The 26,969-nt window shown below is 43.6% G+C and overlaps 2 protein-coding genes across 9 annotated transcripts in view; one reads left to right on the top strand and one right to left on the bottom strand.

Annotated features, from left to right (window-relative positions):
- LOC142586041 (uncharacterized) overlaps nt 1–26,969 on the bottom strand; it is a 116,796-nt gene that overhangs the window by 12,836 nt on the left and 76,991 nt on the right. The gene's annotated exons all lie outside the window — the stretch shown is intronic.
- The window catches only part of LOC142585994 (uncharacterized), a 330,876-nt gene that overhangs the window by 246,656 nt on the left and 57,251 nt on the right, over nt 1–26,969 (top strand). For all 6 annotated transcript variants that reach the window (XM_075697173.1, XM_075697220.1, XM_075697194.1 and 3 more), the window contains 3 exons: nt 10,164–10,279; nt 17,918–18,355; nt 20,662–20,858. In XM_075697173.1, coding sequence (XP_075553288.1) covers nt 10,164–10,279; nt 17,918–18,355; nt 20,662–20,858 — 751 coding nt within the window. The remainder of the gene's footprint in view (nt 1–10,163; nt 10,280–17,917; nt 18,356–20,661; nt 20,859–26,969) is intronic.

Raw genomic sequence — 26,969 nt, 5'->3', positions numbered from 1 at the left:
ACTTCCACATCATTGTTGTGAACGACACGGAAGCACCAGAATCTATGTGGGCAGGAAACGCATCATGACCACCCTGTTTTGATGTCACTATCGGTAGGGACTGCTGTCCGTGAAAAGTCCATGCGCCGCAAATTGACTATCTATGGGTCTGCAAAAACATTTCCCTGATTCCGGTTCCGGGCTTGTACACGCCCAAAAATGAAGTGAATACTGTGCACTAACCATTTGGCATGCAGTAAGTGACTACGGCTTAAGCGGTCAGCGAATACATTAAGTTCAATGGCGACAGGATGTGGGATTCATCGCGACTATATTTAACCAGGAAATACTTATTAAGCGCATGTGTATTAATGAGGTTTTACTGTTATGACTCATTTTTGATGTAAAAAATTTACCATGCTTCTCGCACATAAAAGGATGGTACGTAACAAGTATGCATGTTGAGAAATACACATTATTGTGATTTCATGACCCGAAGTGAAATTTGCCAATATTGTACAACAGTAAGAACAACAGTGCTACGTGTATTTCTTCACCCTGTGCTCATAGGTGGCTAGCCACATCAATTATGAAAATGAAACACGCTAATGTAGGATGTCATGATACATTAATCTCCTGGGCACTGAAACTGGTTCTTTGAAGCAAGTATTATATCTGTAAATTATTTAGCGTGCTTTGACACCATCATATTAATGAAGAGTTGAAGATGTCGTGTGTATTCCTTTAAAAACACATTGCTGGAGCAGCTATAGCCTTTAGACTGCTGTATGTTCCTTTTAAATATCGTTGCACTTTCACATTGCATACTGACAATGTGTGTATCTGCACACATGTTGCTAGAATGTTGAGAGGTCAGCTTTCCCACAATGTTCACATATTTATGGAAGATAAAAGGAGTGTTCATTAACCTACAGTCCAATTTGAACTGTTGTACAGTGTCCAAATGAGTATACTTAATGGTACATCTTGCGAACAAAGCACAAAAGTACACATATTATGTGTACAAAATGCTTGAAGAAAAGGCAAAGAGGTCCAGGCCTTCTGTACACTGCATGCCTACTGTGCACTGTACCGGCTATGCACTGCTGTTGTGCTGCATGCCTTCTCTGTAGCAGTCCTTAGAAAAAACATTTCAAGTGCTTTTTTGATCTATAGATCTTTCTATTTTCGTTTAAAAAGCAACCTTAGGTAGCTGAAGTTTGTTACCCTGCGGTATGACTTTCTCTGTTACTTTATGTAAAATTATGTAATTTAATTAGCATTTGATTTGTAGGGGGACGTGACAGTGGCCACTGAGCCGTGCTGTCATCCCTACACTTAATTCAGGAGAAGAGCGAAGGTGGCCAGCGGGGCGGTGGCTGCGGCGACCAGCGGGGCCGGCTTCTACAACGACACTGCGTGTGCCGAGTTTGCGCCTCGAGCACACGGCGCCCAATTTTATTTTTCTTCAAGTATCAACGAAAGTGCCCCCCGTTGCGGCATTGGTGGGCGCTACAGGACCCTCCACCCAGACGGAACGGCGATAAAGCAAGTTAGGTAAGCCGAGAGTCAAAAGAGTCCGTGGGCAGTCCAAGTAAGGCGAGTCCATGGAAAGTGAAGGGGACGAGCACATCCGTCTGGCGGACACGGCTGCGACTGACCCTGTGGACAAACGGCACACAGGACATCCGCACGGAGAGAGTGAAGGCAGACGCCTCTGCAGCAGGTTACACAGGTCATTTGAAACAAATGGGGACCCGCCGTAAGCTGCAGACCTCTGCACGCAACACCACCCTTGTCAGGAGCAGAGGGTCTGACATGCGCCAGGCAGAGGTTGGGCCTGACCACTGGTGTTGTCCTTGGACGCGAGTGGCGCTCGAGTTGGTGAGAAAGTTGTCATCAAAAGACGCTCGATGACAGTACCGGTACGACTTGGCGAAATACTGTGAGAGCCAGAGCAGCAGCAGCTGATTCATGCTCTTTGCCTAGCTCCAATGCGGGCACGACTTGAAGGACAGGATGAGGAGCTGGAGGCGAGACACCATCATGAATCGCGTCACAGGATGGTGGTGGCAGTTCATCTTCCCTATCCGCATTGCATGACGATTGTGCACAGTTTCCAGTGTCCGACTTGTCAGAGCTATCGCCAGAGGAACTGGACGGCAAGTTGGCCGAAGGAGAGGACTGGCAACGTTGGTAAGGGAAGGAGATCGCTGCTGCAGCTGCGGCGCTCTTGCTGGCTGTTAGGTGCCGCGGTGTAATGTGGGGGAAGGCGCGTGAGGTGAAGTTGGTTGACATGGTCGGAGGCAGCGGAATCTGCCGGGTGCAGAGCTGGTGCGTCGATTCCGAGGCTGGTTCAGTGGCTGGCGTGGACGGATCAGGTAAAGAGGTGGTTGGGGGTCGAGTGGCAGGAGCGATGGTGTTCACGACAGCCCCGATGGTGTGTGGCATGGGAGTCGGCGTCTGGATGGCAAAGTCACAGCTGGCACGTGCCATCATTGGTGGCATTAGAGACGATGAGACTAGGAACCGCACAGTAGCGCATCTGTCGGCCGACGAGACGTCATCGTGGCAGGGCAGAGGAAGAACGCCGGCTGGCTGAAGATGGCCCACGGGCACAGGAAGAGACGTGCCTGGTGCTGGCCTTAAGGGCACTGGCAGAGATGAGTCGCGCACCATGCGGTGAACCTCTGGAAGAGGGCGGTACACAGCGCCGTAGAAGTGCAAGACGGACTGTCGCAGCTCGTCGTAGGGACACGGGCCAGGCAACGTAACGCTGAGGCAGAGCTGGAGATCAAGCAGTAGGACATATAGGAGTACTTGTTACTTTAACTCTTGGAGCCAGATAATGTTCAGCTGCAGAACTGCCTAGAAGTGCGTTGGAAAGGTTGTAGTGGTGGGTCGAACTGGGGCTCCGGCCAGTGAGCCATGGCAGCATGTCGCTCGGTGCAAGGCGCATTCTCCCGGGTCACCACTGTAGGAGGACGTGACGGTGGCCACTGAGCTGTGCCATCGTCCCTACACTTAATTCAAGGTGGAGCGGCCGCGGCGGCGACCAGCGTGGCTGGCTTCTAGAACGACACTGCGTGTGCCAAGCTTGCGCCTCGAGCACGTGCTGCCCAACCTAATTTTTTTTCTGAACGTCGATGAAAGCACCCTGTATTGCGGTGTCAGTGGCTACTACAGATTTAAGGCTAATTCCAATACAAAAGTGCTGTTTACACCGAGCATCCTTCAACAGTAGTTCAGATAAGGACAGACTTAGGCGGTACTGACAATTTTTTGTTTTCAGGAAAACTTTATATGAAATGGGCAAATGTCGCTGTAGAAAGGAACCAACCGTTCCTTTGTGAAATGCAGTGAGGATTTCGAGAAAAAAAATATTGTAATTCATTAGAGGTCGAGAACATTTTTGCAACTGGCAGATTTTACAAATTTGGAGACCTGTCACTCCAAAACTAAAACATTGTACACCTCCAAACATTTTTTTTTTTGTAATTTAAGCTATTATAACTACTAGCCCAAGGAAGCTTGGACTTTATGCCACCCTCAATGTTTTTTTTTTTTATATTTTAAATTGCCAAACATTGTTTTTTGAGCAAGCACCTCTCATTGACCCCAATATCAGTGGCATTGCCGTTTAACTGTGGCGACGAAGCTTAAAATTTTTCTGACGAATCTTCCTCGCAAATTAACGCAAAAAATGTGCAGCTACATTACATATTTATTGCATAATAAAATCCAGAGAATGCATACATTGCAATAGTAGCAAAAATTGGCTAATTTTAAGGGTGTATAAAGAAAGTTGCTGATTTTTGTTAAAATTTTACCGAATGTTCTTGCAGGACTGATAAATATAGTACCGCAAGAACATGATGTACTATTCTATTTTTCCTATTTTTTAGAACCTTGTATGGTCTGTATGGTCTATGACCTCTGTAGTTCTTACAATAAGAAAGTGGGGCAGAAACCATCTGGCGATGACTGTCAATGGTAATGCACTAGCACTGCATCAATATAGTGACACAATGTATTGCCACCGTAGAAATGAATTATGTACGAGACGTGTACTGCAGTGGGATTCCTCTTTCGCATTTCCCTAAGAACACTTGGCACCATCTAGCAGCAGCACCGCGAAACCTGCATGTAACCTCTGAAATGCATGACACTCCGGTGCGTGTGAACACTGAGAACATGACATGCAGCAACCAGGCTCCTTTCTTGCACTGCTTTCTAGACACGCTGCACCATCTAGTGGCACTGCCGCAAAGTCCGCACGAGAAGTGTAGAGTACCAGTGCCTCCAAATGCTGAGAATTATTCCCTCGCTTGCGCACAGTCAGTGGCACACACTCGGTAACCCAAGTTGGCGAAAGGTTCATTGAAGAGGTGCATATACCTAGTGCATTCATGATGCAGCTCGCTAAAGCATTCACTGAAAGATGTTCATTGAAAAGTGGCATGAAAAGTGGTGCAGCCTGCTAATGCGTCGGGTTGCTGTCCATGAGGATCCCTTGTGACATGGATTCGATTCTGCTCAGCATCAGAGAAATTTAGAGATCTTTTTCATCATTGTAGAGCGGCACATTCCCAGTGGCACATACCTAGCTGCCCTAGTTGGCATCAAAGACTTCATTGAAAAGCGGCACACACCTACTGGCACACACCTAGTAACCCAAGTTGGCATCAAAGAGGTTCATTGGAGACTACCACAGACCTAGTGGAACATAGCCAGTATTCCAAGTCTTCATCAAAGAGTTTCTTTGAACGGCAGTACCTGCCCAGTCCCGCGTGTACAGTAACCCATGTTGGCATGAAAGAGGTTCGTGAAGAGCGGCACTTATGTACACATAGCCACGTACTCAGTGACTCAAGTTGGTGTGATGCTTGGTTTCGAACCCTGTTACCTCAGCGCAGTAGCCTGATGCACTGCTCATTCTACCACTGACTACACAGTGATCCAGGTAGGTGGGAAATCGGTTACGCTCACACATACATATATACATGCACCCATACATACATGTACACACACACACACACACACACACACACACATACACAGAGTAAAACCTTGTTAATTCGAAATCTGTTAATTCAAAATCCCAGATAATTAAAAGGTTTTTCTGTGGTCCCGTATTTTACAATGTAAATTTGATCGGATAATTCGAACCGGCGGCCTAGGCCAAACCAGTTAATTCAAAGATTTGGGGTGCTATACGGCAATTCCCAATTCCCATTTCACCGCAAACCTGACGAAACGATGGCCATTCAGAGCCACGAGGCGATGCCACATAGCAATCGCAATTATTTATAGACGAAGCACCTGACCCATAGTACTGTTAGCACAAAAATCAGTTCACGGTACATCCCGTGCACCGCCGAAATGCGCACCTGCAGCGAAGAAGACCTGCTTCACTGCAATGCAGCGAGCATACCGGTTTTTGTCATATGCTCTCGTCCCCCACTTCGCACGCTCCTCGCAGTCGCAGCGTCAGTGCGTGTTGCATGCCGCTGTCACTGTCTGCCGTTTGCCCATTCTCTCTCCACGCCTGCGGCGAGGTATGTATGCGCAACGCCGGTCTGCGCCATTTCTTTGTGTGCGGTGGTTAGGGGTGTTGCAGCTAGCGTGGTGTTCTTTTTTTTTTTCTGAACTGTGCAGAAGTGCCAGTGAGCAAAGATGCCAAAGTATAATACTTTAACGCTGCAGCAGAAGTTCTGCTTGATCCAAGAAGCGGGTAAGAACACATGTTCCAAGACCGAGTTGGCTGAAAGGCACAGCGTGCCCCTCTCGACGTTGTCCACAATATTTAAGAACAAGTCTAAGGTACTGGAGGCCTACAGCAAGACATATTCTTTGAAGTGGTTGCGCAAACGGGCTTTCACGTACCAAGATGTGGAATCAGCTTTACTTTGCTGGCTGCAGAAAGCAAACGCAGCCCACCTTGCTGTCAATGGAATGATACTGCGGGAAAAGGCCAACGACTTGGCTCTACAACTTAGGCATGAAGAGTTCAAGTGTAGCAATGGATGGTTCAGCCGTTTAAAGAGTGCAATAATTATACTTTCGTAGCCGTCTGTGGCAAGAGCGGCAGCGCAAACGAGAGCGTCATCGACGACTGGAAGAAACACGCGTTGGCTCCATTGCTTAGTAAGTACAATGCAGACGATGTGTACAACCTTGACGAGGCAGCCCTTTTTTACAAGGTTCTGCCCACAAAAACGTTCGCAGCGAAGGACACCGCGGTCAAGAGTCGAAAGCAGGGCAAGGAAAGAATTACCATTCTGTTCAGCACAAACATGTGCAGTAAACACAAGCTGCCGCTACTCGTAGTTGGAAAGAGTGGGAAGCCTTGCTGCTTTGAAAATGCACAGCGGCCGCCAAGGGATGAGCTTATCTACCGGCACAACAAAAAAGCCTGGGTCAAAGGCGCAATTTTTGGAGATTACGTTCGGCAGCTTGACCGCAAGTTCGCGGCCACAGGCAGGAATGTACTCTTCGTTGTTGATAATTGCCAACATGGTGACATCCCGCACCTGAAAGCTATCAGGATGGTATTTCTTCCTACGAACACCATGTCGATCTTGCAGCCAATAGACCAAGGCATCATTCACCACACAAGGAAGATTTACCACCACCACCTGCTCAAGCGCATGCTCCTTTGCTATGAAAATGGCAAGAAGTACTCCATCGACCTCCTCGGGGCCATATGTCTTATTGTGTATGCATGGAATCAAGTAGAACCCACTTTGATCATGCGGTGTTTTGAACATGCTGGCTTCTCGAAGGAAAGCACCGTTGATGCTGATGCTGACTATTCATGTGCACTTGGTGAAGAAAGAGCCGAGTATTGCGACCGCATCAATGCACTCTGCGCAGAGGATAGCGAATCCAGTGCAGTTGGCTTCGCCGAGTATCTGGACTTTGAAAATGATCAACAAATGTGCTACTCAGACTTGGAGAGTGAAGCTACCGCTGATGCGACCACGTGCGATGACAGCGATGATGATGGCACTAACGATCCCTCCCGAGCACCCGCTCTCGGGGAGTTATCGGATCGCTGAACGTTATCCGCAGTTTTGTTGAGTGCCACGGTGAAAATTCTCAAATGCTACACATAGTTGGCCAACTAGAAAACATTACCCTTGGAGCCTCGAACTACAGGACACGGCAAACCAGCATCTCCGATTACTTTAACTTATCCAAAAATCGCCGAATAAAGGTAGCGAATTCCTGTAGCAAAATTTTTTGGCTGGGTTGCATTTTTTTTGTGTGCGTTCGGTTAATGGAAAACCCGCTTAATTTGATGATTTTTTGCAGTCCTGATGACTTCGAATTAACGACGTTTACTGTACATACAAAGACACAAACACACACACACAGACAGACAGACAGATAGATAGCCTCTGGAAAGTGCATGAAGTACCCTAAGAATGCGAATGCAGTAAAACGAAATTACATTCATATTGCATTCCAAGCTTGTTTTTTGGTATTAAAGAAAATTTGGAGGACGCTTAAGCTTTGTCTTTAAGAGTGGAACGCGAAAGCATTCAAAGATCCCTGACTGCTTCTCAGGCTTCCCGGTAACAGCAGCTTATGTAACCATAATATTTACTTTGAAGCGCTGGCGGCAAGCGTCTTTCTTTTTTCTCCTCTGCATTTGCGGCAGCGGCACACAGAGGCAGGCGCCATCTGAATGGTGTTGCAAGGAAACGAGTGGGGTGCGCTGCTCTTTGAATGGTAGAAATGCTGGAAAAGGGGTTTGTATTTGAGCTTCCATGTAACAGAATTATGTTTTCTCATATATTCAAATTACAATCCGACACTATCATGTCTGTAGGTTGTGTGTAAGTCATACTTCACAATTTTTCTCAGGCATTTTACTTTGAGAAAATCAATTAGTTCAGTAACGCCTCTGCGCCATGAGGAGGGCCTGCATGGTTTGGTATGCGTGGTTCGGAATGATTTCTCGCTCACAAGACACCTGGCGCCGGATGCCCGCACTAGATTTTCTGTGACACAGGACCCTTAACGCTATCGCATTAAAAAGTCTCAGATTGTGTCTTTTTGCCTCTTCTGAATAATGAAATTAGCTTGAGTTTTTAGAGCCCTGTATCCATATTTTTGCTACGGTATGTTACGGTAGCAAGCATGTGAGAGCATGCACAGTGAGCTGTTTAAGGCTGGTATGGGGAAACTAAATCTGGCACTACTGTCTAATTACGCCTTCTATCGGAAATCCTTCATGACCGATGCACCAGCCTAGTGGAAAAGCGCGATGACACCACTGCAGTGGAGGAGTCAGCTGAATCTGTTTAATTAAGGACAGTGCCAAAAGGCGTGCCAAATATTTTTTTTATCTAAAATTTTTTATATTGGGCAGGAAAACCTTATAAGAGTTAACTGGTGGGCTAGTTGGTGATCTTGCATACTGAAAAGATTTTGCGCCAAAAAACAACACACAGAAGAAAGATGATGACACCCTTTCACAATGGAACCGAGGCTACCTTTCCCACAGACATCTATTTCACAAAGAAAAAATCTTAATTGAGACAAAGTGCAAAAATTTCGTTATCAAGTCACAAAATGTTGCAACTTAAGAACTGTGTGGTGTAGATAATGCAGTTTTCTACACAGTCGCAATTTTCTGCACAGTCTGACACAGTCATTGCCGCCACCGCAATGACTGACTCCGTGAATGCCAGGAGCTGCCGTACATGCAATGAAGTTGAACAAACTTCTTTTTTAGTCCTACATTGTCATCATTTACAACAAGACAGGTGCAGTATACTTGCCCGACTAATGCGGCTACCAAGATGGGCAGAAGTATTGTGAACAGTTATGACCTACGACAGAAGTAGAGGCACGACAAAAACAAAACCACCTTTATGTTTATAACACTGTAACAGAACATTAAAAAAAGAATATGCAAACGAGCTGTCAGGCATTATAAATAGAAAATCTGGTCCATTTATTGTTCCCCAGTAGAAAAAAAGTCTGGACATTTGGCCATCCAGTCTAGGTCAAGTCAAGAAGCTGGACATTTACTCAGGAAGTCGAGACTGTCCTGCTAAATTCGGGATGGTTGGCAACCCTAATCAGTACTGATCCCTCTACTTGGATGTGAACTTTAACCACCAAACCTCTAAATCTGCATTCGCTATGTAAGGTAAAAAAACTAAATCAAGCACGGAGGTCTCAATGCAGTCTGACTATGGGACCTCCTTTTACATTTCATATGTGTCAAAACTTGTAACCACTTTTCAGCAATAAACTTGTAGTAAACTACAGCCTGTGTCTGCTCCCTCTCCCCTCATTTATACCTGCCTCGCTTTGTAGTGTTAGACAACTTTTTCACTTTACACTGGTTGTAGTTGTAACCTAGCACATTTTGGCTTTAATATTGACAAGTATTCACTCTGACAAGCATAACATTTCCACTTGGCTTTGGTAGGAACAATGCCAAGCATGTTTTTTCTGAACTTGTTCGTGCAACTTTGTGACACCAAGAATGCAATTGGCCATTTTGTTACAATGTTTCCACTCTAAATTTCAGTCTATGATGGAGTTCAAGTCTTCTGCATTTTGCATACTGGTTTTTGTGCACCTAATTCAGTGCCTCACTTTGTAAATTTGCTGCACGTATTCCCAACCATTTTCTAGCATTTTCTATGTACCTATATTATACTGTGTGACAATTGGTGACATTTATGCACATGTACAGTCAGCTGCAGAAGTTTGCAGGATCTGCACTGCGTGGCAGAGCTACGCAAAACTGCATTGCTATGCTCTCTACTGTCACACAGTGTGGTATCGAGGCTGCGCAAAGTGCACCTGGCGCAGTACTGGGAGCTTCGACACGACGCCCTATGACAGTAGACGGCGCAGCAGTGCAGTTTTACGTCACTCCGCCACGCATTGCAGATCCCGCAATCTTTTGCGGCTGACTGTATACATGCATTCATGAGAGTAAATACACGCTGAATGGCACCTGCACCTATGAACATATTAATGTTCATAGTAGTGTAGCAGGAAGCCATAGTAAATACCATACCTGCAGAGTCTTTCAAAGTTTATTTTAGTTAAATCTCAGTGTGTGGACAGCATTTAATTTGGAAGCAGTGGTACCTTGACTTTCTACAGCTGCTGTGTTTCTTGCTCTTGTGCCTCCCACCTTCCCATTCCAGCTTGCAGAGTGCAGTGACTGAGCTCGAGCTCAAGTTAGAAAAGGCAGTGTATGAAAACAAATGCCTGAGGTTTCAGCTCAAAGCAAGAGAACAATTCCAAGTTGGAAACACTACAGGTAAGACTTTCCTTATTTTCTGCATTCCTACTACCCTCTTCAACATTTCTAATTAATTTATATTTTTTTGCCTTTCATGCTAGCTTTCTTTCTCTTGATCACTTTACTAGTATGAGCTTGCGATATTGTTGTCTTTAAAGGAACCAACCATAGGACAAAACATTTTATGAAATTGTGCTGGAAACACTGACAGAGTTCTATTATTATTCTACATGTATTATAATAATAATAATTATTTTACATTTATTCTATTATTCTACATTTATTATACAATGAATATTGCATTGGTAGAAGGAAGCACACTATCCATAGTTATGTAAGCTATTCACTTATTAAGTCAGCCCAGAAAATTGCATAAAACAAAATGAAGTGGCACTTGTACTAGTAGCATAAAACCTCAATGCAAATCTGGTAGCCCCCCCCCCCCCTATCCTTTTCTCCGCAGATGATCAAAAGTACATGTAAATTACTTAAGCTGTCAAGTACACAATGCTTTCTGTTTTGTAATGCAACAGTAAAATGTTTTACATTAGATAATAGTTCAGTTGAATGCATACATCTGGTTGTTGCTTAACCAGATGCTTAAGCATCATACATGCAGATTGTTGTATATCATGACGAAAGTTGTCTTCTAAGTTTAAAGTGTGCGTTTGTTGCTTTGCTACCTTAAACTTTGGCTGGTGCAGCAACAGCTAATAATGAAAGGCTGGTCATGGCTAAAAGTTTGAGTATTCGCGGCCTAAATAAGAACTTAAATGCATTGCATTGTCACATTGTGAAATTAACGTTGCATAGTAAAATCTATTTTGTCAATCCCATTTGCTTTGCAGAGCAAGATTTCAAATAGATTTATAGCTGAATTGAATTTTATTGAACCGTTGGTTATAGACTTGTGTGGTTTATTTCCAGGGCCCCTGAAATAACTACAGTTGTGCCTCATTATCATGACCCTTGCTAACATGAATGACTTGAATAATAGACAGTTTTCATGGACACTGAACACAGTTGCACTTCATTAATATAGAAAATGACTGTCTGGACAACAGACAGGGCAGAAATGCACAAAAAGTAGAAAGGATATGAGCTGAAAGCCTCATGCACATTGGGTGCAAAATGTGTGGCATGCTAGCAGTGGCAATACATGCCATTGTCGGTGCTACCGCATTGGCCAGCACCTCTACCGCTGCAGAAACCATGTGATAGATTGAGTACTCACATGCTCTTTGAAGTGTACATGCTTTGTGCAAGGAAAATTGGGCTGTGTCTCCCATTTCTTTCAGCTGTTCTATTGGCATCTCACGCGCAGAAGTCAGTCAAGATAGCTCTTTCTTGTATGTGCTAGCTTCACCAACAAGCTGTATTTGTCCTTACTGCACTTGTAGCAACTTTCTTTAAGTGGAAGCACCACTTTTTTTGGAATTCTATGAACGTGAAGCCTGCTGTCACAGTACTCATGACCTGCGAGGCACTGCAAATTGCACCACAATATTTTGAATACACTGGCGACCATAATAATGTAATGAGCAGAAACACTAATTACTGTACTTTTTCTTAATAGGTGTTCTTTGTTTTCTATCAGGATTCGTTATTGGGGACAACTCTCTTTATGATTCATATTAATGAGACATAACTGTATTTTTTTTTTGCCAAACAAAATAATTTTAAACATGAAGTGTATCGCCCAAGTAACTATAATATAAAATAAAATGATAAATACCTACCATTCATGATAGATCTTGTCACAGTGCACTGCACCAAAAGAACCATATGTTAACAGAAATTCCCCTACTTCCTTCCTCTTAAGATGTTACTTTATGCGGCTGTTGTCCACTAAGCACACAAAGCCAGCTTGTGAATGAGTGCTGTCTACTTGTTGTTGTATGAATGAGCATGGTCCTGCACATCTGCTTTGTTTGTGGAGATTTGTTTGCGCGAGGCTCACCCTTTGAGCGACAGTCAGGAAAGGGCATGACACTTCTCCACTTCACAACGCACAAAGGTACTACGGCTCTCTGACATGGCACAGAGAAGGCTCTGGAATCAGATTGCCAACAAACGTGGGTTTATTAACCAAAAATACAACACAATGTGACAGTCGCAGCGCTTACAGGCAAAGGCTCACCGCAAGACTGATTTAGTATGTGTGCCCACTGCGCTAGAACTACCCATGTAGCGGTCGATCAAGCACGAGAATGAGAAGTTGCGGGAGCATAGTCCCACGTAACCAACTCATTGCGGGCCTGTGAGCATCTGCCACAGCAATGAAGCGCTCAGTGGAAGCAAGCTCAGGTAGAGAGAGTGCCCGGGGGCCGTCACTCTGGTGACTAATCAGGATAAGTCCCGGTGACGTCCGCTCGCACAGTGAATCAACGCCGAGAGGGCGAAGCATGGTTTGCCTGGGAAAATAGCTCTGGTGTGTTAGTTTTTTCAGCCATGTTGCCACTGGGGCAGCGGTTCCCATAGATCGAAGTAAGCACAATGCACAAGCTGGGGGATGAGGCACAGGAAGGCACCTCGATACCCACATTCCCCCTCCTAAAGACTGAGGCCAGCCTGCCAAGGAGATTGACCGAGGCCAAGTGGCAAGGTTGACTCAGCGAGAAAGGCTAAGCCAGCGGGACAAAGTCCAAGAGGGCATTGTCATCTTTGTCAGGGTCAGGACAGGAAGAAGGTGCCACAGCAGTTGAAACAGGCGAATATGTCACTTCACTTGATGCAAGTCCAGATGCTTGCCTATATCACCAAGGTCCCGTGCACCAGAAAGGGTGTCCATGAGGCTTCACGCAATACACGCGGCATGAGCAGGTGTAGTGAAGAGCATCGCGCTTCATGCCTGGCCCAGTAGCTAAACGGCACTACATTTTGTAAAGTCTTAAGGCCACTCACATGTCTGGCCAACCACGAGTCATGAAAATACCTCAGGGTGGCTTTCTTTCAACTGCGGGGTATCGACACCTCGAAAGACTCCTGGGGAGCCTCTTCAGGGGATATAGCACAGGAGAACTCCATGTGATACAAAGTAGAAGAGTGATACAAAAAAAAAGTAGATGGATGGTACAAAAAATGCCAGCAGCAATGGCTCATTCCCGAAGAAAGAACGACATAATCAGGAATTGCTCATACTTCGACGTCAAGTAGATACATATCCAGTGTGCCTGCAACAGTACCATTTGCATCACACTCGGTGCCAACAGCAATACCAGCTGTTCATGTGCACCCAACGGCATTGCTGCCCCTCTCCTCTGGGGAGCTCGGCTCTTTAAACTTGTCAATAATTTGGCAACAAAACAGACTGCTCTGCTGAGCCTTTAGTAGCTCTTGCCTGCTGAAGGCACCTCGATCCCCACATGTTCTAATGAGTTCTTCGCATTTACTTGGTAGTGATAACGGTAGCCAAGAAGAAAAAGACTACATGCAGCACTTGCGTCTTCTGGACTACATCTTTAAAAGAACATTTACGCACTGTTGTTTTTGATAGTAATAGCACAGCCACTCGATCAAAATGCACAAGGTATGGACTGTTGTGTGCGCTGAATTCGCCAGGAGCACAGGATGCACTTTCTGTCAGGACTGGTGGCACCATGGGCTGGTGGTAGTGGAGCAGCAGCATTGTCGCAGAGCAAACACATTCTCAAAGATGTTTCTCCAGTTTACAATGTGTGTAGAGCAGCTAAATTTATTTTGCTAAGTTGGCAGTGCACAGAGGTGTGCTAGAATTGCAGCGGTACTATCTAATCAAAGCTCCTTTTCTCAAACTGATTTAGCGCAGCGGACACACACTATTTGTGACTGTCAGCTCTCATGATTTCATGTAGAAATCATTAAAAATAAGACGTTTTGTCTGTGGGCTTACAGCAAGTGAATCTTATATTCTCATCAAAATTACTTACAAGCTGTCTGGCACAATCATATAAAGACATTTCACAATTTGAATATATTTTCTTCTTGCGCTCGTGTTCACATGGAGTGGCCACAATGTAGTGGATTTGGGCACTGGTAATAAAGTTATTTACATTTATTTTAGCCTTTATTGAGACAGTTTTTTTAGGTGCTGGTAAACATTTCTGTTGGAATTCTTCTAGTGATGTCATTGCATTGTCTGAAATGACTGCACTGTTTTGCAGATTGGGTGGAGTCTTGAAAAATAAAACTTTGACTGGAAGTATCATCGAAGCTAGCCTCCAGGTGCTCCTAGCACTTTTCTATAATATGACGCAAAGTTTGCACTTTGGTTGAATCGGTGACATAATTTTGAAATGACAGCAGCAGTGAGGACACAGAAACTTCTCTTGGTTTGACTCGTGTTTTGCTCTGACGTCCAAGCTGTTTTAACAATGTCTCAAACTGTGGTAGATGCCCTTGAGTGAATGTTATTTTGAGAATTGTCTTGGTCTAATATCAAGTGCAATTTTATTTTCCCCACCGAGGGTTGCTTTTATCCATCAGCATTTCGACAGTACGTACAAATCATTACGAGCAAGCTTCCCCATCATGTGGGGTTTACAATCGCACAAGAGCATGCAGTCGATTTCAGACTGACCTTCGACCAAAGCTTGACTAGCTGTCTAATCTCTTACATTTCGAGCACCACCTGTGCAGGTGTACTTATTCATTACTATACAGCACTGTACAGGAACTGAACAAAGCATGTGGAGGTTCCAGCACCAGCTGAACACACTCTAGACCACCTTGCTTGCACAGAAAAGCTGATTGAACACAATAATCAAATATGAGGGTGCTTCTACATGCTCCCTGATCTGACAGCCATTGCTTTGCGAGCATAAAGAATTCAGTAAAAGACATACCAGGTGCCTGCTGCAATGAAAAAGAAATGCTCCCTGTACAATATGAACTTGCCCATTTTCACATTTGAAAAGCTACTGCTTTCCCACGTAGTAGAAGCATCATTGTGGGTAGTATTGACGCCAACAAATTCTCATAATAATTTTCTTGCTTGATCTGAATGACCAAACTTGAGAACTAGGAACCAGGTGCATGTTTTGCATATTTTATATTTTTTTACTTTCAGTACCTAAACTAAAAATAGCAAATTGTTACTTTCATTCTTGTTCCCTGAGGTGCTTCTGTGAAGTTTCACATAAGAATTCTAAAAACTGTCTGAGCAATTAATTATTACTGACTTACCTCTATTCTAAATATTCTGAACACCAGTTATCACGCTTTAATTTTATGTATTACGGCATACGTTGCGACTACTATGTCAAGAAATAAAACGTCAAACATAAAAGCACTGAAAATGTGCACATTTCTAGTGATAACGAAACAGTGAATGCATTCCTATATATATTGGTAATCTGGTAAGCTTGTACATACTTTCTTTCTTGCTTATTACCCTTAAAGCACATTCGACAACTGGGCTAGTTAGCATGCATTGTTGAAGGGAGCCTATAAAAACGAATACGAGAAAGAAATGACAAGAGCTAAAAGATTAATAAAAAAGGAAAAATAAATAAATAAATTACAATAAATCTTTGTTTTGGACTAATTGGTTCTTTATGAAAGGAAAGGCATGGTAGTGCACAATAACATGGACCAAGAAGGAGGTGTAAGCAGGACAAGCACAGGACGAAGCCCTACCTATAAATAAATAAACCGTACTGCCCATAAAAAATAATGTTTGCATATGCTCTACACAGTGTCCGTACCAATATATCTAACAACCTATTCCGTGCATTCAAATACAATTGGCAGTTATTTCAGGGTCCCTTTAACAGTGTTTGCAAATACTTTATTGAACTTACAGAGAAACTGAAACTTTGCATATGTTTAGCCGAGGTGTGCAAGAAAATTGCACTAATGTGGTTTAGGAAAGCAGCCATTTGAATGAGTGAAAGTAGCTTATATCAGGCATATTGTATCAAATCGGCTCATTAATAGCATATATATATATATATATATATATATATATATATATATATATATATATATATATATATATATATATATACTTGCCCCGGCTAGACGGGGCAAGTGGAGAGTGTCTCGCTTGGCAGTGGAGCTCACCTCTTGAAATCATATATATATATATATATATATATGTTTCAGTGCCGCGAACACATGATTTCAAGAGGTGAGCTCCACCGCCAAGCGAGACACACTCTCCACTTGCCCCGTCTAGCCTCCGCAAGTGAAATTCCTTCCCTGCGTTCTCCCATACCGGACCTCGAGGATCACGTGACGCATACGTTACAGGCCCCACCTTCATATTTTTTCTCCTCTCTCTTTTTTTTTTTCAGCGCTGCGTATTTTTGCTGACGGCGTTGCAAGCGAGCTGTTATGATTGTCTGATTTCGCGCATTGCATGATTTTGCGCGCTGTGCACAAGGACACCTGACTAGCGGCGTAAGTTTGTGCTACACGAATACTGAGGCAGACACAAGTGGATCACAGAGCCTGATCCCGCACTGGAACACTGTAGAAAATGACAAAGTTTCAGTGTCTGCGCGCGTGACTGCACGACGTGAGAACAAGCAGATGAAACGGAAATACATCTCTCTTTCTGCATTACGAAGTAAAACAAAAACATGCATTTTGTGTGTTTTATTAGTTTTATTAGTCTATTCTAGCAACATGATAGAGTGTATAAGCGCGACTGAACGAGGACATAGAAAGAAACAGATACTCAGAGACAGCGCTCTGTGTATTTTTTTTTCTACGTCCTCGTTCAGTCGCGCTTATACACTCTATCAAGGATTCTAACGTACTAGCCCGCCAACATGTTTTAATCTAGCAACATATTACACAAGTAACAGATGTTGCCTTGAATAATTCTTGAAGTCACATGTCACCACAAGCGACATCACAGCACGAACACGTGTATGTAGGTGCACCATCACGTGTATGTCATCCTCCTGCTTGGAGTGCGGCGGCCGCGAGGAGAAGGGAAAACAAACTTCTGTTTGAAATTTCAGACCTTTCTGCGGCACGTGGCGATGTAATACTTCGCAGACACGATCGTTGTCGTGCATTGTATGCTCTGCGCTTGTCAGCTCAAAATGGCCAGACCTGGTGAGGGGCCCTTTAAGGGCTATACTAAGTTTTATAAAACCACCTGCAGCAAATAGCTCAGTTCTGCCACTTCAGCTAGATTGCTTGAAGAGGAGGACATTTGCATGGTGAAGAAAGTGATGTAACAAAGGTTACTGGGGCTCTTATATTATGGCATGCTTTGCTGTTGTGAAATTAAAGCATGTCTAGTGCCAGGATTCCTACTGCTCTACTGCCATGATGCTCGTCAAATGGCACCTGTGCAGTAGGAATCCTGCAGGAGAGTTTATTATTAGGCTAACTGTTACATAACATTTTAGAGCAAGAACAGCGCAAAATACGAGACTGGAGAAACAAACACAAGGCTTTGTGTTTGTGTCTCTTTTTCGTCCCATCTTTTGTGCTGTTTTTATTCTAAAAAGAGATCCTGCATTCTATGCTACTACTGTCAGTACAAAACTGTATTCCGTGGAATTTGATTTCATAGCCTTTTCAAGACAGCAATAGTTCTTGTCTGGAAAATAGAGCAACCACAGTTTCTTATGAACATTTATGACCGTAATTCAGTGTGAATGTCTTGGTAAACCAGCGCTTGCTATAATATGAAATGGTCGCGCTCTCCACGTGCAGGAAACCCGAGCATGTCAGATGCATCACTGCGGTTCATCAATGCTGTTAGCAGCAGCTCGCCTCCTCGATTGAGCCCCCACCAGGCCACTCCAGATTCTTCCTTGAGGCAGCCTGTGACCCCTCTGGGCGCCAGTCGTCATTCCACTTCCCACTCCAGGTCACAGCATACCTCTCCTGACTTGGGTATTGATTCAGATCCAACGCCAGAGCATGAGTTCTACTCAACACATGCTGACTCAATGATAGCATTCAACGAGCACTGGCAGCACCGCATGAGGGCTGATTGGAGTCTTTCAACTGTACACTCGGCCCCTGACGGCATTGGAGGTAACTGCCAGCTCTGCCAGCAAGGAAAGGACAATCCTTCTTCATGGAAGCTGAAGGCCAATGCAACATGCCCGGCTGGAGATCTGCTGGACCGGTCCGACTCCCAGTCTCGTAGGAATTTCTTTTTTTCTGTAGCAGTTGGCTTGCATTGTGGCCCTTAAATTTAGGTTTGAGCTTTAACGCAAGAACATTAAATGGCTCATGAGACGGAAAATCCGGCGTTGTCAGCGTGACCAAACGATGGTCTAAAAAGACGATGAACCTTCGACCTTTGGTGGGAATTGAGCCCATTACCTTTGGTGTTAAGGCTATGAATCCTCAAACTTTGGTTGGAGTCGAACTCATGACCTTTAGTAGTAATTAAGATTAAGTTAACTAAGGCGCAGTTAATTAATGTAGGGCTAATTTAGGCACTTGAACCCACAACCTTTGGTGTTAGGGTAAACTTAATTAAGGTACTCAATCCCAGGAACTTTGGTGTTAATTAAGGCACAATCAATTAAAATAAAATTAAAGCACTCAAACCTACCACTTTTATTGGGAGTCGAACCCACGACCTTGCATTGTGGCGTAATATCTAAGCTACGTGGAATAATGTCTACATGATGGTCGCAATGCTTTTGCATTAATCCGCATATGGATAAAGTGCACCTTGAATTTTTAACAGTAGAGTTCTTCAAATGCCCACTGATAATCCAACCCAGCCAGAAAAACTTTGCTGTTTGCACCGTCGTTTCTGGGTGAAAATTTTTGATAAATTGCAGGAGGCATCATTCTTGTGCACATATTTATTGAGTGAGCTTGTGGAGCAATCAACTGTTGGAGCGATAAAATGGAGCAATCAAGCGACCTAATGAAAGCCAGTTGGAGGCTTCTTTCCTGAGGAACCTGTACGATTTTCTTTATAGTTTCATGCAACCTTCAGGCTGATGCCAACTTTCCTTTTCACTAAAAGAAGAAATAAGTTGCCATAGTGCTGGGAGCAACCCTTAACAGTTCAGCTATTTGAAGATTCCAGTTAAAAGGTGATTGACTGCTGCCATACAGGTGCCATTTGACGAGCATCATGGCTAAAAAGTATAGTTAGTTGCTTTAGCTGAGGATGTTATAGAGTGAGAATGCTTTCTTGGTGTCGCATTTTGCCAGCTCTGATCTAGTACTATATTCTAGTACTATATCTAGTACTATATCTAGTACTATATCTTGTACTATATTCTAGACTGCTGCCGTACAGGTGCCATTTGACGAGCATCATGGCTAAAAAGTATAGTTAGTTGCTTTAGCTGAGGATTTTATGGAGTGAGAATGCTTTCTTGGTGTCGCATTTTGCCAGCTCTGATCTAGTACTATATTTCGCATATCCTCCTGAAACTCCTTGTACATTATATATTGCACATTGCCTTCAATCCCGTTGATTGAAGGCAATGATTGAAGGCAAGGAAGTGATTGCGTAAAATATAAAATATTTATCCATGATATAAAGCCAGGTACCTGCATAACTTAATGGAAGTGGTTTAATCAGATTTTTGCTGCCAGCTTTAGTGAAAATTCGCACTAACTGGTTTTAGACCATTGTATCGGACAGATGTAGAGAACCTGTGAAGTGTGTTTCGAGTACCGCAATATGATGCAAAATACAGGATGTAGCATCTACATGCCAAGCCACCATGCTATGTTACATCTTCATTCCTGTGTTTGGGCAAAGAATACCATTTTAACCATAACAAACACAAGAGAACTGCTAGCTTTCTCCATGTACATGGAAATTCTGCTTTCAGTATCCAACTGCAGTATATATATATATATATATATATATATATATATATATATATATATATATATATATATATATATATATATATATATATATATATATATATATATATATATAATATGTTTGTTATGTTCATAAAGTACCAGTTGGTAATAAGAACAGACTTGAAAAGCGATATGTCCATCACTTGTCTTCAGGTTCGGAAGGATATCTGGAATGTGAACACCTTATGTAATGTCATGCACAATGTTTTCCCCTGACACCTGCAAATGCAGAGATGCAGAAGTAATAATTAGGTCTTACATTGAAGTGAGAAAAATGCTATAATTTATCAGAATTAGTGTCACAACACCTACTTGCAATTTTTTGTTGTCCAGTTTGTGCTGAAAATAAGGGTTGGGAGAAGGGGCAGTGGGTAAATAGGTTTGAAGAAAAATGGCCCTTCTTATTTAGCAAGCGCAGCTTGTAATGTATGAGCGTTTGTCACTCTGTAGAGTCAATTTCTTATAAAATAATTGTTGCTTTCAATCTCTCTGCTATTTGAGGTTCATATAATGGTGACGGCTTAATGGTAGAAAACAATTTGCAGCATTGGAAGAGAGGCTATTTGATGACTGTGTTGTCACCTTTTCTGTTTGTCTAGCTTCAAAGAGTGGACTTCCTGCAATCTCCTGCAGCTTTTCATCACCTGGAATTCGGATGTGTGCCATTGTCCAGTTATTGGATCATGAACAGCTTAAGAAGCGTGTGGATGAGAGCATCTGCTTGATTCGCCGAGTAGAAGGCATTGTTGAAAAAGCACTGGACGCTCTTGCTGATTTTGCTTCTGACTGCACAGAGGTTAGTTCGTGCTTTCTGTGCTTTCTTTTCAACATGTAAGATGTGCACATACACAAATGAGGTGACAGATGGAAAAGATTTGCTGTTGTACTCAGTTGGCCACCAATATTTTTGTTTGCAAAGAGAATAGCTAAAAGTCATGCAGTCCAAAAAACGAAATTATAGGGAAAAATTAATTTTAACCAGGAAACCCTAATGCACATTTTGCTTGGTTTTGCTCACACATGCAACAATGCCTGCTTTAATTTTTTTGTTAGTTATGCATTTTACATGATTAGATACGCAGTCCGATCTTTGTGGTAGAAGACCAGCAAAGTTTGGTGGTGTCACAATTAAGTGACACAGCTGTATGCTGCCAGTAGTTCATGAGCCCTGGCAGATGCTGGGGATAAAATGCAAGGTTTTTGTTGAGCCCCCTCTAAGCTCCGACAAATTTGCCATTTGTCAGTGGCAGATCAACAAACTACTTCTGATCATGACCTCCTCCTGCACTTCTGATAAGACATTGCCGGGCAAGGACACACGAATCACTGACTGTCTTTGTTGAGTACAGTGACTGACTGTGCGACATGATTACATATAATGTGCTCAATGTCATAACACTTCTGGCTTGAATAACTAAAAAAATAACACCCAGAAGAATGTTCTCGAGATTTTGCTACCATGGATGATCACTTCAGCGAGCAAAAGTACACTTTACTGTTCATGCAATCAGCTACTCTGGCATCTGGCCTAACAGTGAAGCATAGCATGGAAAAGCCAAGACATCTCAGTACTATGAGAAATGCAACTAGTTACATTATTTACGAGAGCGATATTGGCAGCACAATTTATTTAGATTTTGGTGTCTGAATTTTGGGCCACCATTAAATATTAGTTCTTGGGGAACGTGGTGGTGCCGTGACACTGAATAAAGTAGCAAGTTCGTAAATTTGATTGGCCAGTGTACAGTTAAACCTCGTTATAATGAAATGGGTATAACAAAAGCAAGTTCCCCTGAAGTTCTAATAAAAACCCGTGCATTATGAAATGAATTTAACAAAGCAAAAATTTTTCTTAAATGCCTATAATGAACCATGTTTAGTTCAGAATTAAGATTTACTGAAGTTTAATTTGATAAGGCTGAAATATGGTGGCATGTAACACTGCTGGTAACCCAATCGATGCAGTAGTTCAAAACTCCAGTGAGCTGTTGTCCTTTTAGCACTGCACCAATCTGTCCATGCTGCCAAGTTGGTGACCGCTCTCTTCCCCCTTGTTCTCCTGCCTCTTCCACGCACTGCTGCTGCTGCCTTGCCAACACACACTTGCACCACTGCCAACTTGTAAACTTTGCACACACGACATTGTGTGTCTTGGTTGAGTGTTATGTACTATCATAGAAGAATTAAATCATTGAGAACATGAGAGCAGTGCACCAACCTGCAAATCTGTCCAGTTAGTTACATCTATGCAGCAGTCCAACACATCTGTGGTGATACAGCAGAGCATGTAACACAAGCCAGGGTAAGAAATTGTTTATGCAGGAAGAATAAATACACACATGTGCTCTTTTTTCATTACTTTCATGGTCCTTTGGTGGAGCACAGTGGGCCTTTGCATTGACTTTGTTTTACCCAGTGATAACACCCTCCCTCCCCGATGGGCAATGCTGGCTGCGAGTCTGGACAATGGTTATTATGAAGCTAGATTTAATACCCTCACAGATATTCAGAAACACATTTACAAGGCAAGTTTTAAACAATTAGATTTGAACAGTTAGAACAGCATTGATCATGTGCAAAGCAATTGCAGAGCCTGCTGTAAACGACTCTGTTAGTCTGTCACTGTACTAGAGAGGGTTGATGGTGCAAGGGAAATATGTTCATGTGGCAAAGCATTCAACAGTACAGTATAGTCAACTTTTGTTAATTTGGCACTGATGGCACCGCCAAAATTGATTTAAAATTTAAATTGATCCGGAGGGTCGAATTAAAGAAGATTCGCAAAAAACATCAAAACACACCACCAATTCATTTGGCAGTATTTGCCAGGATCTAATATCCGCCCCTAAATCAAATGTGTGCTCACTTGCTCTGTGTTTAAAGTAGAGAACTAATGTAGAAATTACATTAAAGCTGCTGAACAAAGTAGAAATCTAACACGTACCCGATTTCTTTAGGAAGAAAAATATGTTGCCCAATGGCTGCCGGTTTCCTAAAGTCAGCTTCGCCGCATTATATTAATTATGCGGTAATGCATTTGAACGCAGCAAAGGCGGTTATGGTTTCATATCCGATTGTACCATGCAGGCAATTTTCTGTCCAATTTTTTTAAGAAAGAAAAGGCGCGCATTATAATTACATAAATACCATAATCAGACATTGTGAGCTACGGTGATTGGTTGAAAATCTTCCTATGACAGGTGGATAATAGTCGTTTTCGACTGGAGATCATGTGTGTTCGGCACATTCATTGTTCCATAAGATCCGCCGAGACAGACACTGTCACTAAAGGGGTTGCTATTGGAGTCACTCTAGGGGTCAGGTATGTGCATGCTGACTTGCCAAATTTGAGGTAAATTTAATTTGAGCCCTCTTGTAATGTTCGAGGATTGCTGATTGGCTCTATTCAATGCTCGCCTCACTGTTGGGGTGGCATTGGTATGTTGTGTGCACATTGGCCACCAAGTGGGCGAATGTATTTCCCCTAATGCCTGTGTGACCTGGTATCCAGATGAGTTTGATTGCGCTGAGGTCCTTGTTTTTATTTATTAGCTTGGCAGCTGCCATGCAGAACCTACCATTTCGTTATTTTCTACACACTTGCATGGAGTCCGTCAGGGTGTGGGCTTCCTCATTTGTGTTTGTGTGCACTGCAATAGCTATAGCGATGGCTATCTCCTTGGCCTTGCAGAAGTTGTAGGCCCACGCTGTGGTGCTCGTGGCTTCTCTAACTATTATCTATCACTGTTGCTGTAAACCATGGTACATTTGTTCTGTGTACTGTGGCATCAGTGTAGTATGTGTTACTCCTGCCCTCATATGTTTTCTTGTAATGTTTAGCCCTAGCTTCTCAGCGTCCCGGGTTTAGGACAGCGCCCATCCCTTTTAGGATTGATGCAACGGTGATTTTTTTCTCCCTCTGGGCAGGTGTGAGGTCCATCTGTCTGTTTTGGAGTTCTGCACAGTCTCTGAAACCCAGTCTTTTCCCGTTGTTGACTGGGTAAGCCTTAACTTTTACGCATTGAGCTGTGCCTCCATGACTTCATCAAAGGTATTTGAGACCCCAAGGGCCATAAGGAGTTCCATTTAGATTGTTTGGGGGAGCTGCTGGGCTGTTTTATAAGCTCCCTGCAGGCAGATTTCTATGGAGCCTTTCTGCTTCTTTATCAAGCTGTAGTAGACAAGACTATAGAATTCCATTTCAACCAGGCAAGCCGAATTGGCCGTTTTCTCTATGTCCCATCTTTGTATTAATCCCCACAGGGGCGTCTGCATCAGCAGGGGTTTGATGCGTTGCAACACCACATACCCGAGCACATGAGGGTTGGACCCTACCACGTTTAGCCGTGCGTGTCTTAACCGTGTCCGGGTAAGAGGGGATTCTGGGGGTTAAGCCAATGCCGGGTGTTTGGACCTTCACGGCCCTTCGGCAGCGACAACACACCTCTTTGGCCTTGGCTTCACATAGACGGCACCCCCGGACTGACCCACCGGGGGGAAATCGGTAGTTGCCTTTTCCTGTCTCTCTCCTTCCAACCTTCATCTTTCTCTCACTTTCCATCTTTCCTGTTTTCTCCTGGTTTCCCCTTACTTCCAATTTTCCAGGAAGCAAGGGTTTAACTTTGTGTGGAACAACCAACCTTGGTTGTACATATTTGGTTATAGCGGAAACGTACAGTTGGCATCCACAGGACTTGCTTCTTTATAAGACTTGTGGCGTCCCCTTGTTGGGTTCCATGGTGGGTGGCTGCCATTACTGCCAAAAACTGAACATTTACTATGGATAGTTCATTTCCAACACTCCCTGATCGCCCTCAGAAGCGAGGGCGCACCGAAGAAGTATTTAATTTTTTTGGCCGACACCCTGAAAACCTCCCCCACTATCAAGTCATTCACCCTGAGAAACCAGGACAGACAACGAGAATGATCTTGCCTTTTCTCATATCCAAATGTCTGACTCAGACTATAGGTCCAGGCTATAAGGCATCTAGACTAGCAAGTGGCAACCTCCTCTTAGTATTTCATGAGAAAAACCAGTATCAAAAACTAAGTAACCTAGTGTCTATTAGGGACACCCCAGTTTCAGTAACTCCACACCGCACCATGAGCACCATCTGCAGTGTGATTTCTGATGATGACTTGATGGACCTGACTGAGGCTGAACTTTTGGATGAATGGAACGAACAAAATGTTATCAATGTAAAACGAATTAAAATGAGGCGCAATGGCAAAGAAATCGATAACCAAGCACCTAATTCTCACATTCGGTTTCAGTGTACTGCCAGATACAATCGAAGCAGGTTACATTAAGATCTGAATAAGGCAGTACATCCCTAACCCTCTCCGTTGCTTCAATTGCCAAAGATTCGGCCACAGTTCACAAAACTGCCTAGGCTGACTGACCTGTGCAAAATGCAGTGCACACGAACATCCCACTGAATCCTGTGATAACCCTCTACAATGTGCAAACTGCGATGGGGAGCATGCTGCATACTCGCAGTCCTGTCCATCCTGGAAAAGAGAGAAAGAAATCGTAGCAATTCAGGTGAAGGAGAACCTCTCATTCAAGAAAGCACGGAGGCGGGTGTTCTACCAGCCAAACAGCTTTGCCAATGTGACGCGTCAGGGGGCGGTGACACAACGGATTCCGGCGGCTGTCCGGCCCACATGCAGTGAGCCAGCAGCGATGCCATCTGCCCCCTCGATGGTTGCAAATAGCGCTGATCCACCACCCCAGCAGAAGGGGCCATGGACCTCCGGGCAGGTGGCCTCAAAGGTCTCATCCATTGTGTCGAGGCCTTCACATCAAACATAGCGCTCAGAAGAGCACGTGTCCAGCACCTTGCAAGAGGCAATGGGCATAATGAACAGCCAGACGGCGCCGCCAGCACTGAAAGAGCAGCAAGGTTCTTGCGATGGCTCCAAAAAAGACAAAGCTTGAGTCACAATGGCTGGAAAGGGCCCGTGAGCTAATCTTCGTCTCTTAAACACTAAACACAATTATCATCATCGAGACACAAATAATGCAATGGAATGTTACAGGACTTCATAACCTAGACGACATTACAGAACTCCTACACAAGCATAATTCAAAGTTACTGTGTGTTCAAGAGACACATCTGAAACCCACACACATAAACTTTCTTCGTCAGTACATCATCTATCATAAAGACCCCAACGAGGCGAACGCCTCGTCAGGCAGTGTAGCAATAGTAGTCGAGAAGTCTGTAACTTGCCGACACATTGCCCTTTAGACTCCCCTTGAGGCAGTGTCAGTTTGGGTGATTCCTTCTAATAAATTGATCACTGTATGTTCCATATACATACCGTCAAATTAACATCTCGGAAAGAGCGATTTTTATAACCTAATTGATCAGCTTCCGGACCCCTAGATACTCATAGGCGATTTTAATGCCCACAACACGATGTGGGGAAACTCTGGATGCGACGCAAGAGGTCGACTCATTGAAAACTTCCTTTTAAACTCCGGGGCATGCCTCTTCAATTAGAAGGAACCAACATATTATAATTCTCATCATACATACTCGTCTATAGACCTGTTGATCGGCTCTGCTTCTATCTTCCCCGATTTATAATGGTGTGCAATTAAAAATACATTCGGAAGTGATCAGTTCCCAGTAACTTTAAACCTAGTAACACAACATGAGTCCCCTGCACATGTCCCTCGCTGAAAACTAGCCGAGGCTCATTGAAAATGTTTTAAAGAATCCGCCTGCATATCTCCAGATTTTATAAATAATCTTAGTATAGATCATGCCGTATCATATTTTACCGCTTTTATCATTGACGCAACAGGAAAGTTCATCCCTCAAACAAAAGGTCGTTCACATGGAAGATGAGTTCCCTGGTAGAACGATAACTGCAGACAAGCTCAAAAAAAGCAAAA

Source organism: Dermacentor variabilis, chromosome 1 (genome assembly GCF_050947875.1).
Source record: "Dermacentor variabilis isolate Ectoservices chromosome 1, ASM5094787v1, whole genome shotgun sequence".
Taxonomy (NCBI): Eukaryota; Metazoa; Arthropoda; class Arachnida; order Ixodida; family Ixodidae; genus Dermacentor; species Dermacentor variabilis.
Note: the sequence above shows the minus strand (reverse complement) of the source record. Positions and strands in the feature narration are given on the sequence as shown.